General features: G+C 47.5%; 1 protein-coding gene across 1 annotated transcript; it reads left to right on the forward strand.

The window, feature by feature from the left end:
- The first annotated feature begins 1,762 nt into the window (after positions 1-1,762).
- Positions 1,763-4,128, forward strand: LOC149315236 (G protein-coupled receptor 135-like). The gene has a single exon (XM_089523183.1). It carries the CDS (start codon positions 1,763-1,765, stop codon positions 3,065-3,067), a length of 1,305 nt encoding a protein of 434 aa, XP_089379309.1. The 3' UTR covers positions 3,068-4,128.
- The last annotated feature ends 10,245 nt before the right edge of the window (positions 4,129-14,373 follow it).

Consider the following 14,373-nt stretch of genomic DNA (forward strand, 5'->3'; position numbering starts at 1 on the left):
GGAGGAGGAGGTTTCCCAGAGCAACTGGCGCCAGGGACGTCAGCAGCAGAGCCTCCGGAGCCTCCGAAGTAGGCGCTCCAGAGGAGGAGGCTGGAGCCAGGCGCACAGAGCGAGAAAGAGGAGGAGGAGGCTCTGCAGAAGGAGGAGGCTGAGGCTGCTCCTCCTGGGCCCCGATCCCCTCCTCCTCCTGCTGCTGCTGCCCTGGAGCAGCCTCCTCTCCAGGGCCCACCTGGGGTCCTCAGAGAAGGACCCTCCATCCTCCTTGGCCTCCCTGCTGGGTCTCTTCCTCCTCTTCCTTCTCCATCTCCTCCTGCTGCTGCCCTTGGGCCACCCTCCGTCAGGAGGGATTTCCAAGAGGTCCTCCATCTGGAGCATTGAGAAGAAGCACGCATCTACATTTATGTGAAGTGTTTGGGGCTTTGATTTGGTCGTGTCCTCCATTTTCCTTTCCCAGGACCGTGTCCTCCATTTCCAGCCTTCTGTCCAGAAAGGATTCCCAAGAGGTCCTCCATTTGGAGCAGGACTAAGAAGCAAGGCGCTACATTTATGTGATTTTTTTGAACTTTGATTTGGGGGTGTCCTCTCTTCTCCTCTTTCAGGATTGCTTCCTACATTTCCACCTTTCCAGGAAGAATTTCCAAAATTCTAAAAATTCATGACTAAGAAACACAGATTTTATTTATGTTGATGTTTTGGGATTTTCCCCCCTCTTTGGTTGTGTCCTCTCTTCTCCTTTTCCAGGACTGTGTCCTCCATTTCCAACTTTCTGCTTAGGAGCGATTTCCAAGAGGTCCTGCATTCAGAGCATCGCAAAGAAGCACAGAGCTACATTTATATCCAAAGTGTTTGGGGCTTTGATTTGGTCATGTCATCTATTTTCTATTTTCAAGAGTGTGTCCTCCATTTCCAACCTTCTGCCAAGGAGGGATTCCAAAAAGGCCCTCCATTTGGAACAGGACTGAGAAGCATGGATTTACACTTATATCTGAAGTGTTTTGAGCTATGATTTGGTCGTCTCCTCTCTTCTCCTTTTCCAGGACTGTGCCCTACATTTTCACCTTTTCAGGAGGAATTTCCAAAAGTCTAGAAATTCATGACTAAGCATGGATTAATATTTATATTGATGTTTTGGCATCTCTTTTTGGTCATGTCCTCTCCTTTCCCAGGACTGTGTCCTCCATTTCCAGCCTTCTGTCTAGGAGAAATTTCCAAAAGGTCCTCCTCTTTGAGCATAACTAAATGAAGCACCCATCTACATTTATATGGATGTTTTGAGCTTTCCTTTTCCAGGAACGTGTCCTACGTTTCCACCTTCTGTCCAGGAGGAATTTCCAAAATCCTAAAAATTCCTGATTAAGAAGCACGGATTTACATTCATATTGGTGTTTTGACCTTTGATTTGGTCTTGTCCTCTATTTTCCTTTCCCAAGACAGTCTCCTGCATTTCCAGCCTTCTCTCCAGGAGGAATTTCCCAAAGGTTCTCCTCTTTGAGCATGACTAAGAAGCACACATTTACATCCATATTCATGTTTTGAGCTTTTATTTTGTCGTGTCGTCTATTTTCTTTTTCTAGTCCAGGAAAAACGTCCAAAATGGCCTCCATTCTGAGGAGGACTAAGGAGTAAGGATTTCTATTGGTGTTCTTAGCTTTTCTTTGGTAATGTCCTACATTTTTCTTGAATGCCCTACGTTCTGAGGTGCCATGTCCTCCTCAGTGACCTCCTGGGTGGAGTCCTAGGACATCTGGTCACCCTGTCCTCCATGGAGGTGGCCACCCTGCTGAGCAATGCCTCCGGGCCGAGGGGGTCCAATGAGAGCAGTGGCATCATTGGGGGGCCAGCATCAGGACCTTCAGGAGTCTGGTCTGGGGCAGCAGTGCTCCTCCTGCTCCTCTTTGCCCTCTCAGCCTTGGGCAACAGTGCCGTGGTTGGGGTGATCGCCCGCCACCCTCCTCTCCGGACTGTCACCAATGCCTTCGTCCTCTCCCTGGCAGTGGCTGAGCTGTTGGCAGCCCTCTTGTGCCTCCCGCCAGCCTTCCTGGGCCTCCTCCTCAGAGGCACCTGGCTCCTGGGGCCTCGGCTCTGCCTGGCCAGTGCCACCCTCCATGCTGCCTTGGGTGCCGCCGCCACCCTCACCATGGCCCTCCTGGCCTTCGACCGCTATTGCGCCATTGTCCGACAGCCCCGACACAAGATGGGACGAAGACGTGCTGCACAACTCCTGGCTGCCATCTGGCTGGCCTCCTTAGGATCCTCTGGTCCCTGGTACCTACTGGCCCAAGAGGACTGGTATGAGGACCAGCAGGTGGCGACAGTGGCAGAGATATCACCCAGAGTGCTTCCCGGTAGTGCCATCCCTGCCACAGCCTACCACTGCATGTACGTCCTGCCATGGGGCTCCTCCCGGCTAGGACCCCCCTACGGGGCGGCCTTGATCATCCTCTGCTACCTGCTGCCCTTTGCCCTCATGTGCTTCTGCCACTACCACATCTGCCGGGCTGTGCGGCTCTCCGAGAGCCGTGTGAGGCCCCTCACCACCTACGGCCACTTGCTCCGCTTCTATGGCGAGATGCGGACAGCCACCACCGTCCTCATCATGATCGTCTCCATCATCTGCTGCTGGGGACCCTACTGCATCCTGGGTCTGGCCGCGGCTCTGGGGCGTCTCTCCTTGTCGCCCACTGTAGACGCTGCGGCCAGCTGGATGGCCTGGGCCAACGGGGCCATCAACCCTCTCATCTACGCCGCCCGTAACCCCAACATCTCCCTTCTTCTGGGCCGTAGCCGGGAAGGGGGTTATCGGACTAGGAACAACAACGTGGCCGCCTACCTGGCTGCCACTCAGGGACGCCACTTTGATGCCAAGAGCAGGGCCGAACGCTATGCCAGCCACAGTGGGGTCACTGTTGGGAGCACCCTGACTTCTTCCAGCCCAGCCAGCGGAGAGGAGTTGGCCACATGGGCCTGTAAAAACCCTGCCATCCTCTTCTGCCGGGATGGGAGGCCCGGCGTGGCTTCTGACATCTGTACGCAGCCCAAATTGGATACTCTTGATACCAGCCTTTGAGACAAAATGGCGTCATGTGAGGGAGCAAGAAAGGCAGTCTCCACTAGCGTAATAGTGCTACGATCTACCAATTCTGAAACAATTCTCCAAAACCTCATCCACAGAGGAAAAAGAAAACCCAGACCACCTACTAGTGAGTGTGGGTGCATGCCCACAATTACAGCATTGTTCCAGTTTGATACCACTTCAACTGCTGTGGCACCATCCTGTGGAATCCTGGAATCTGTAGTTCAGTGAGGGGCTTAGAATGTGTCAGTCCATTGGCTCTACCTTAGTACTGTTGTTGCTGTGTGCTTTCAAGTCGTTTCTGAGTTATGGTGACTCCGAAGCGAAGCTATCATGAGGTTTTCTTGGCATGTTTCTTCTGCTGAATTCTGCTGCTATAAGTTTGCAAAATATGTTTAAGTGAAAAAGAAGGAATTTGGTTGCATGTTAGTAAGGATGACGCAGGCACTGTGTAATCGGTGCTTGGCCAAACTACAGTATTCTGAATATCACTTAACAGTGATGTTTGCTATAAGCCAAGTTCATGATCCGGGAATAGAGTTTCCACAGTGGTGGACTTCTGCTGTTTTCAATGTTTGGTTGGGCACTGGGAGGTTTTTAAGCAGCTGTTTATAATAATATATAATTTATTTATATTCCTCCTTTTCCCTAGGGAATCAAGGCGGAGTACAACATAGTAATAACAAAATATAATAAAACATATTAGAATTAAAATTACAATTAAAAGAAATAACCCCATTATAAACTAAAGCTTTACTATTTAGAAATTTTAGCCATTTTTGAAACTTTAAAAGAAACAGGAACACCAGCCAAACAAAAACCTGACCCAGTATGGTGCAGTGGTTTGAAAGTAGGACTAGGGCTCTGGAGATCAGGAGTTCGTAACCCTGCTCAACCATGAGACCCACTGGGTGACTTTGGGCAAATCACACACTCTCAGCCTCAGGGGAAGGCAATGGCAAAACCTCTTTTGAACAAATCTTGCCAAGAAAACCCCATAATAGGGTTGCCTTAGGATTGCCATAATAAGTTGGCGACACACAACAACAACAACAACAACAACAACAACAACAACATTTCTATTGATCTCAACAGGAGAATGTTGCAGGAGCAGAATACTCAGAATTGTGCTGATTTAGAAGGAGAGCTGGGAAATACACATTTTTTGATTTTGGATGCCTACTCCTACTTCACTTGGAGGTGCTGCAGCCCACAGAAGATAGAAGAGGAGTGAGAACTGGCCACTGGAATGTACTCATCCCTATGCTAAGATATTGATGATGGAATCATGGAGTTGGGCAGATCTCCAAAGGCTGTTGCATCCAACCTACTGCTCAACGCAGTAACTCCATCTAGAACAGTGACTCCCAAACTTTGGTCCTCCAGATGTTTTGGACTTCAACTCCCAGAAGCCCCAGCCAGCTTGGCCAACTGTCAGGACTTCTGGGAGCTGAAGTCCAAAACATCTGGAGGACCAAAGTTTGGGAATCATTGAGCTAGAGCATTCCTAGCAGGTCTTTTTTGAAGACATCAAGAGATGACCCCACCATCTCTTCAGGCAATTTGTTCCATTGCCAAAGCACTCTTACTGTTAGGAAGTTCCTTCAAATGTTCAATCAAAATCCCCCTCCTGTAACTTAAAACCGTTAGACTGGTCCTATCCTCTAGAGCAGCAGAGCACAAGCTTGGGCCCTCTTTTCTATGGCAGCCCTTGAGGCATTTCAAAGGGGCAGTCGCCATCTCTCAGTCTTCTTTTCACCTAGCTGAATATACCCAATTCCCTCAACTTTTCCTTATATGTTTTGTCCTCCCTGCTTATCATCCTTTTCTGAATGTGTCCCAACCAGTTTGTGTTCTTAAAATGAAATGACCACACCTGGCCAGATGAAACAGTGTTCTACATGGTAGAATTCAAAGATATAGCTGTGTCAGTCTGTAGAATCAGCATGTAGAGAAATCTTGTAGCACCTTTTAGACTAACGGAAAGAAAGAGTTGGCAGCATGAGTTTTCCTAGACTTATGTCTACTGTCTGTGATGCATTTGGTGTTCTACATGTAATGGTTTTGTATTTATTTTGTGATAGCCAGGTTGTCCAGAGAGAGCCTTGGGCTCCTTGGCAGTCCTGTCAAGGACCTCCCATTGAATCAGGCTTCCTGCTTGCTGCATCATGGGTGGCTGGGCCTAAATGCGATGCTCCTGTACACCAGAATTCTCACTCTATTGTGGACATTTGTTATCCGCACAGCTGCGCTCGGCTTTGGAGAGACGCAGTTGAATGAGCATCCCCTTCCACCTTCTTGAATCCAGCTTTGGTGCTCAGGTAAAATGCCTTTTTATTATGCACACTTGGGCTGCTGCTGCATGACTAAGAACCTGCACATAGTTGACTATCTGTAGTGAAATGTCAGTGGCAAAAGAAAGAGAAAGGGAGGGAGGGGAAGGGAAAAAGTTCTCTGATGCTTAGTCAAAGAACAAAAGCAGCTTAGCACACTGTGACAAACTGTTGCAGTATGATGACCCCTGTCTAGGGTCAACATCTGTGAGTTTACTTACCTGCATACAAAAAACAATATACTCTTTAGGTATTTTCTAGATCCTCCATTGTGACTCTATGGTATGCCTATGGTGGAAATTGACCATAGAGTCATATTGGAGGACCTAGAGATTCTTAGAGGTGTTCTCTCTAGACATTTGTAGGTCCTCCACTGAGTCCATGTTATGTTTCCACAGGAAGCTGACCATAGAATCATGCTATATGACCTAGAGATTCCTAGGGAGGTCTTCTCTCTGGGCATCTCTAGGTCCTCTGGTGTGATTCTATGATATGCTTCTGCCAGAAGTTGTTCATTTTAATAGGGTTCATCATTATCCATAATCGTGTGTTTCCACATCGTTATCCATAATTGTGTGAGTTCCACACAAATGTTTATCCCCTATGGACCTGGGGGTTGTAGTGTATTTTGTGTATATTCTCCTTGTATTTTGCCTATGTGTGACGTCATTGGCTTGAATCTGGCCCCCACTGGGGGTCTTGCACACTGTACAAAATTGCTGGAGCAAGACCTAGGACCAATTCCATAACTCCATGGTCAATGGAGAATTCTTTCCTCATTTTACCCATCAAGGCCTTGAGGGAATTGATCTCCCTCCTTTCCTGCCATTCAGTATCAAATTGTTAGCAGTGCAACCAAAAAAAGGAAAGATGTATTTTGCCTTTGTATTTTTGGCAAGTATAGTGTTATCTTATTTTATTTGGTGAACAAAGAAATAAACAGAGCTTTCCCTTTCCGCCTCTTGCAAGATATTGAAGTGTCTCCTTTTCTGAGCAGATTAAAACCTTAAAATTTACCAAGTGCATCACAATTAACGCTCCATCCAAGGGAGCTAGCAAAGGATGGGATATTTAGTTGTAAACTGCCATTTTTCCTAGTACAGAAGAAGTCTGCTGCTTGAAGACACCAGTCAGTGGCCTGTTGGTGTTCTATGCAGAGGTAAGTCAGGCAACAACATACTGTAGTGGTCTAAGCACTGAATTAGGAAAATCACTGGATAACCCTGGGCAATTCATACTCAGCCACAGAAGAAGACCTGTGAATAAGTCAGAGTCAGTCTGAAGGCACAGAACAGTAAAGGTCCCCTATTCAATGGTATAGCTGTTAGTTTGTAAAATAAGTATGTAAAGAGATCTTGTAGCACCTTTGAGACTAACTGAAAGAAAGAAGTTGGCAGCATGCACTTTTGCAGACTTAAGGCTACTTCCTCAGATGTATTTTACATTTGAGGAAGTAGACTGAAGTCTACAAAAGCTCATGCTGCCAACTTCTTTCTTTCAGTTAATCTCAAAGGTGCTACAAGATCACTTTACATAAAGGTCCCTTATGTGAGTGATTGTATGTTTTTGGCCACAGTTTACAGTGGTGTCAGTAAAATTCTGTAAGTGTTTATGAGTACTGCAGAAGCACCATAAAACACACAAGGGGTTGCAGCAAGCATAATCACATATACACAATTGTTTGCACAGTGCTGGTGTTCAGCAGAATGGATGGTATAGTGCAACAGCCACTTTAAAGCCATTATCATGCATCAGACATGATGGAGACTGTCACACATAGGATGGGATGTCACTGTCCCATCCCTGTCCTGTCCTTCCTGCGTGATGGTACAAAGGACTTTCAGATGACGTCTTGCTTATTTGGGCATTATCCCATCCAGAAAGCATGAGTGACAGCGATTGCACAAAAGACTTTCATATGACGTTGCGCTGATCCTGTCATTGTCCCATCATTGAAGTGGCATTGCCCAGCATTTTGCATTAATGAGAGTTCATGTTAATGCAAAGCCACTTAAATGATTTGATAATGTCAGGATCAGCACTATGTTATGAATGGTTTTCGCGTGATCGCTGTCATGGATGGGATAAGGATGGGGGAGCGATCCCATCCCAATCCCATCTATGTGTGATAGTCTCTGATGTCTCCAGATCTGACCACCCAAAACCACTTTAAAATCCAGCCAGTCACACCAAGGGGCAGAGAGTTCTACGGTGTTGGTGAGCGGGTCACTGAAGGATGACTTATTCAGCCCACCAGTGATCAGTGTGTCATGTAGAAAGAGGGACTCCAGCAATTCCTTGATGGACCACCAATTACTGGACATACTTGGGACTGTTATCTTTCAGTGCCCCACTTGCCAGCACCACAGGCTTAATCCTTCAGTGCAGCTCACTGGATTTTAAGTGGGTGCATTTATGATTATGGCAATGGTATAATGACCATAAATGTAAATAGGAAACAGCTATGGGGTCGTAAGTCTAACTTACAACATTGTAATTAACAGGATATAAATTAGACTTACAAGCCCCATCTGGGGGATTGTGGTTTGATGCGCTATTTAGCCTTCTCTGTCAGAGAGCTCTAGGGCTACAACAGACTGCAAATCCCAGGATTCCATAGCATGGAGCCATGGCAGTTAAAGCCATGTCAAACTGGATCAGTTCTGCAGTGTGGCAGCGGCCTCAGTCTCAGAGGAAGACAAAGACGCCATCGAGCCAGAAGAGGAAGAGCCCTCCCCTCCCTCCTTCCAACTGTCATCTTCTGGCTTTAGAGGGAGTGAAAGGACAGGCCCAACGCCATCGGGCCTGCAGAGGAAGAGCCCTCCCCTCCTTCCTTCCAACTGTCATATTCTGGCCTTAGAGGGAGTGAAAGGACAGGCCCAATGCCATCGAGTCAGAAGAGGAAGAGCCCTCTCCTCCCTCCTTCCAACTGTCATCTTCTGGCCTGGGAGGGAGTGAAAGGACAGGCCCAACGCCATCGGGCCTGCAGAGGAAGAGCCCTCCCCTCCCTCCTTCCAACTGTCATCTTCTGGCCTGGGAGGGAGTGAAAGGACAGGCCCAATGCCATCGGGCCTGCAGAGGAAGAGCCCTCCCCTCCCTCCTTCCAACTGTCATCTTCTGGCCTTAGAGGGAGTGAAAGGACAGGCCCAATGCCACCGGGCCTAAATAATAATAATAATAATAATAATAGGATTTATTTATATGCCGCCCATTCACTGGGAATCAGGGCAGCTTACAACAGAGGGTTCCCTGCCCTCAGGCTTACAGTCTAAAAAGACACGACACAAAAGGAGAAGGGAATGGTGGTGGGGGGGAGGGGATCAAGTCCAGCATTCTTCTCTCCCTCTGAGGCCTGGACCAAGGCAGATGGACTGGAGGGAGGGCTCTTTTTCTTCAGGATAGCCCTGATGGAGCTGGGTCTGCCTGGTCAACTCCCTCATAGGCCGGCTGATGACAGTTATTGAGGGAGGAGTCTCTTCTTCCAGGGTAGCCCTGATGGAGCTGGGCCTGCCTGGTCAACTCCCTCATAGGCTGGAGGATGGCAGTTATGGAGGGAGGAGTCTCTTCTTCCAGGCTAGCCCTGATGGAGCTGGGCCTGCCTGGCTGGAGGATTGTAGTTATGGAGGGAGGAGTCTCTTTTTCCAGGCTAGCCCTGATGGAGCTGGGCCTGCCTGGTCAACTCCCTCATAGGCCAGAAGATGGCAGTTATGGAGGGAGGAGTCTCTTCTTCCAGGCTAGCCCTGATGGAGCTGGGCCTTTCTGGTCAACTCCCTCACAGGCTGGAGGATAGCAGTTATTGAGGCAGGAGTCTCTTCTTCCAGGCTAGCCCTGATGAAGCTGGGCCTGTCTGGTCAACTCCCTCACAGGCCGGAGGATAGCAGTTATGGAGGGAGGAGTCTCTTCTTCCAGGCTAGCCCTGATGGAGCTGGGCCTGCCTGGTCAACTCCCTCATAGGCTGGAAGATGACAGTTATGAAGGGAGGAGTCTCTTCTTCCAGGCTAGCCCTGATGGAGCTGGGCCTGGCTGGTCAACTCCCTTGCAGGCCAGAAGATGACAGTTATGGAAGGAGGAGTCTCTTCCAGGGTAGCCCTGATGGAGCTGGGCCTGGCTGGTCAACTCCCTCGCAGGCCAGAGGATGGCAGTTATGGAGGCAGGAGTCTCTTCTTCCAGGCTAGCTCTGGTGGAGCTGGGCCTGCCTGGTCAACTCCCTCATAGGCCAGAAGATGACAGTTACAGAGGAAGAGCCCTCCCCCCCCTCCTTCCAACTGTCATCTTCTGGACTTAGTGGGAGCGAAAGGACAGGCCCAACACCATCGGGCCTAAAGAGAAAGAACCCTCCCCTCCCTCCTTCCGACTGTCATCTTCTGGCCTTGGAGGGAGCAAAAGGATAGGCCCAACACCATCGGGCCTGAAGAGGAAGAGCCCTCCCCTTCCTCCTTCCAACTGTCATCTTCTGGCCTTAGAGGGAGTGAAAGGACAGGCCCAACGCCATTGGGTCTGGCCTCAATTAAGAAGAAGAGCCCTCCCTCCATTCCATCTGCCTTGGTCCAGGCCTCAGAGGGAGAGAAGAATACTGGACCTGATCCCCCCCTCACCATTCCCTTCTCCTTTTGTGTCATGTCTTTTTAGATTGTAAGCCTGAGGGCAGGGAACCCTCTGTTGTAAGCCGCCCGGATTCCCAGTGATTGGGCGGCATATAAATAAATCCTGTTGTTGTTGTTGTTGTTAAAGGCAACCTCCCTCTGAACAAATTCTGCATGAAAATCCCATGATAGGTTCTCCTTGTGTGTGTCATATGCCTTCAACTTCTGGTAACCCCACAAATTTCATAGGGTTTTCTTAGGCAAGGAATACTAAGAGGTGGTTGCCACATCCTTCCTCTAAAATACAGCTTTAGGATTAATGTAAGTTAGAAATGACTTGAAGGGAGACAACAACACACACTGCGCAGAAAACATTCTAGAAGGTGATGATGATGACAACACAAGTTTCACTGTTTCAGAAACTAGAAAAACCAATGGATTCTAATTACAAGAAAAGAAATTCCATGTAAACAGTAGGAAGAACATTTTTATCTCAAGAGCTTTTTCAACAGAGGAGAAGGCTACCTTGGAGGGCGATGGACTCTCCATCTTTGGAGGTCTTTAAATAGAGGTTGGATGGGCATCTTTCAGGAGTGCTTCGGTTGTGTATTCCTGCATGGCAGAATTGGGCTGGATGACCCTTGTGGTCCCTTCTGATAACATTCTGTAATTTTTTGGAAAGGAATAAACCCCATTCAGAAAGAAATTGCTCCGCAGGCAGGAAGGAAGCAACTCTGCCCACAGGATGGCACTGCTGCCTTTTGCTAGACTAGGCAATCGTGTTTAAATTAGTCCTGTTTTGTTTTGCATTTTTTAAGACTACCCCCCCCCCCCCCCCAAATCTTCCCAAGCCTTACAACCAGCAGAGAGGATTCTCCTGAGAAAGTAGAGGAAGTTGTGGAGGAAATCCTCTCATTCTTTATCTACACCTTTGCCTTATGTACACACACACACACACACATTAAATCCTCAGAAAACGGCCTCAGGGAGCAGAATTTGGCATGGGTTTGTGACAATAAATTTATTAATACAGCTGGAGGCTATTGGTGAAGCAAAACAGAAGAAAACTAGGAAGAACAGGTGAGGTCCATTCAGAGACATGCATCCCCTTTGTTTCCTAACGCATTAGGGCTTCTTCTTAGTTTTTGGCATGAGCAGGATTGGAGCTTAAGTCTGCCACCCCTGCGACCCATTGCTGCCATGCCATAATCATAGAATCATAGAGTTGAAAGAAACTCCAACGGTCATCCAGTCCAACCCCCCTTCTGCCATGCAGGAAGACACAATCAAAGCACCCCCGACAGATGGCCATCCAGCCTCTCTTTAAAGACCTCCAAAGAAGGACACTTCACCACTCTCCAAGGGAGTGTCTTCCACTGTCGAACAGCCCATACTGTCAGGAAGCTAAAGTGAAATCTCTTTTCCTCCAGTTTGAATCCATTGCTACTCTCTGGAGCAGCAGAAAACAAGCTTGCTCCCTCCTCAATATGACATCCCTTCAAATACTTAAATAGGGCTATCATATCATCTAAACCTTCTCTTCTCCAGGATAAACATAACCAGCTCACTAAGTCTTTCCTCATAAGGCATGGTTTCCAGACCCTTCACCATTTTGGTCACCCTCCTCTGGACACGGTACAGCTTCTCAACATCCTTTTTGAATCGTGGTGCCCAGAACTGGATACAGTATTCTGGCCAAAGCACTGTTACTTCCCTTAATCTACACACTATACATGCAGCCTAGAATCACATAGTTGTGGGAGTAGGAACTGGATTGCACTACAGGTTGTCTCTCCCTTATCAGAAATGCTTTGAACCAGAAGTATTTCAGATTTCAGAGTTTCTCAGATGTTCGAATACTAAGGTATTTTGGAGAAGGGAGCCAGTTCTAAATACACAATTCATTTATGTTCGTTGTTGTTGTTGTTGTTGTTGTTGTTGTGTGCCTTCAAGTCGTTTCTGACTTATGGCAACCCTAAGGATGACAATTTCTCTTGACAGGTTTCTTCAGAGGAGGTTTGCCACTACCATTCCCTGAGGCTGAGAGAGTGTGCCTTGCCAAAAGTCAACCAGTGGGTTTCATGCCTGAGCAGGGGATTCGAACCCTGGTCTCCAGAGAGTCATAGTCCAATGCTCAAACCACATATCACATACGCACACACACACATGCACAAAAGAATTTTGTATTTAGAATTGTATTTGGAATTGGCTCCCATGTCCAAAATATCTCTGTTTTCCAAAATCCAAAAAGCTCTGCAATGTTTCACATACACCTTGTTGGAGCCAGCGTGACGTAGTGGTTTGAGTGCTGAACTGTGACTCTGGAGACCAGGGTTCCATTCCCTGCTTGGCTATGAAAGCCTCTGGGTGACCTTGAGCAAGTAGCCCAAGGGGAAGGCTATGGCAAATCTCTTCTGAACGAATCTTCCAAGAAAACCCCATGATAGGTTTGCATTAGGGTCACCAAAAGTCGGAAATGACTTGAAGGCACACAACAACATACACCTCATACACATAGCCTGGAAATAATTTTATACACAATATTTATAATAATTTTGCACGTGAAACAAAGTTTGTGTACACTGAACCATCAAGAAACAAAAGTGTCACTATCTCAGCCACCCATGCGGTCAATTCTGGATTTTAGAATACTTTGGATTTTGGAATTCCAGATCAGAGAGGTTCAACCTATAGTCTGCATATAGATCAAGGAGACAGTGGCCAAGATCCTACAAGCATCCTACAAGAGATAGCACGAATCTCTGCATGCAAAATGTCACATGGAGGCCAATATCCTATGTCACTGAATGTAATGCAAGAGTCCTACATGTGGAACTTTGCTATGGCTCCCCTGTCACCATCTCCAAACACTGTTGCACTCCATCAGCTTGTCACTACACCCATCGCCTTTCTATTTATGGTGGAGCACAAAGGGAGAGGTGTCAGAAAAATATCTGGCTAAGCCTAAGGCTGCCATATGTCCCAGAAAGCATGGACAATCCCAGACTGGGCCAGTTGAAGCAGTAAATCCCCGATTTGTCCCTTATCGCAGGCTGATGATTGCAAGAAGGCTGGCACTGGCGGGAGTCTCATCCCACCCTGCAGGCTGCAGTAACTCCCACACAGACACAGAATTGCCACCTTATTCCCTCCCCACTTCTGACAGGCCCAGGAAGCAGGAAAGGAATGTAGGCAAGCAGAGATAGCCTTGCATTGTGTGGTGGCTTTGTTAGCTTCTTGAGCCAAAGGCTAGGCAACATGGTGAAACTTTGCTTCTAAACAGCCTTAAGAGAGTAATGGGATTATGGGAGTCCCTTTGCTCTCTGGGGCTGTTGGAAGCTTCCCTTTCATCACACCAGGTAGGGGGAAAAGAAGGAAAAAAGTGCTCTTAGCTTGGTACTGGTACTGAGGTTGGAACATATTGGTAGAAAAAGTGCAATGATTAATGTGTTGAATTTGGGTGATCAGCATTCAAATTAATAACATGCACAATTATAATAATTTGAAAATGAGATACCTGGATATGAGGGATATGAGCCACATGCAGACTGAGGACATCTTTCATCACTGAGCCTCACCCCACAATCTCTTCAGCATTTTAAAAGGATGCAGGTGAACACCAGAGCCTGTTTATGCCAAAAGGCAGATCTTTCATAGAACCAAAGAATCACAGAATGGAGACCACAAGGGCCATCCAGTCCAACCCCCTGCCATGCAGGAACTGTCAATCAAAGCATCCCTGACAGATGGCCATCCAGCCTCTGCTTAAAGACCTCCAGGGAAGGAGACTCCACTACACTCCAAGGGAGTGTGTTCCACTGTCGAACAGCCCTTACTGTCAGGAAATTCCTCCTAATGTTGAGGTGGAATCTCTTTTCCATTGCTCTGGGTCCTGTTCTCTGGAGCAGTAAAAAACAAGCCTGCTTCCTCCTCAATATGACATCCCTTCAAAAATTTAAACAAGGCTATCATATCACCTCTTAACCTTCTCTTCTCCAGACTAAACATCCCCAGCTCCCTGAGTCATTCCTCATAGGACATGGTTTCCAGACCCTTCACCATTTTAGTCATCCTCCTTTGGACACGCTCTAGTTTCTCAATGTCCTTTCTCAATTGTGGCGCCCAGAACTGGACACAATATTCCAGGTGGGGCCTGACCAAAGCAGAATATAGTGACACTATTGATGCAGCCTAAACCTGCATTGGCCTTTTTAGTTGTTGCATCGCACTGTTGACTCATGCTCATCTTGTGGTCTATAAGGACTCCTAGATCCCTTTCACACATAGTCTCATTCAGCCAGGTGTCTCCCATCCTATATCTGTGCATTTTATTTTTCTGCCCTAAGTGCAGTACCTTACATTTCTCCATGTTGAAATTCATTTT

The sequence above is a fragment of the Sceloporus occidentalis genome, unplaced genomic scaffold, assembly GCF_023333645.1.
Source record: "Sceloporus occidentalis isolate IW3139 unplaced genomic scaffold, rSceOcc1.0.p SCAF_4, whole genome shotgun sequence".
In the NCBI taxonomy this organism is placed as follows: Eukaryota; Metazoa; Chordata; class Lepidosauria; order Squamata; family Phrynosomatidae; genus Sceloporus; species Sceloporus occidentalis.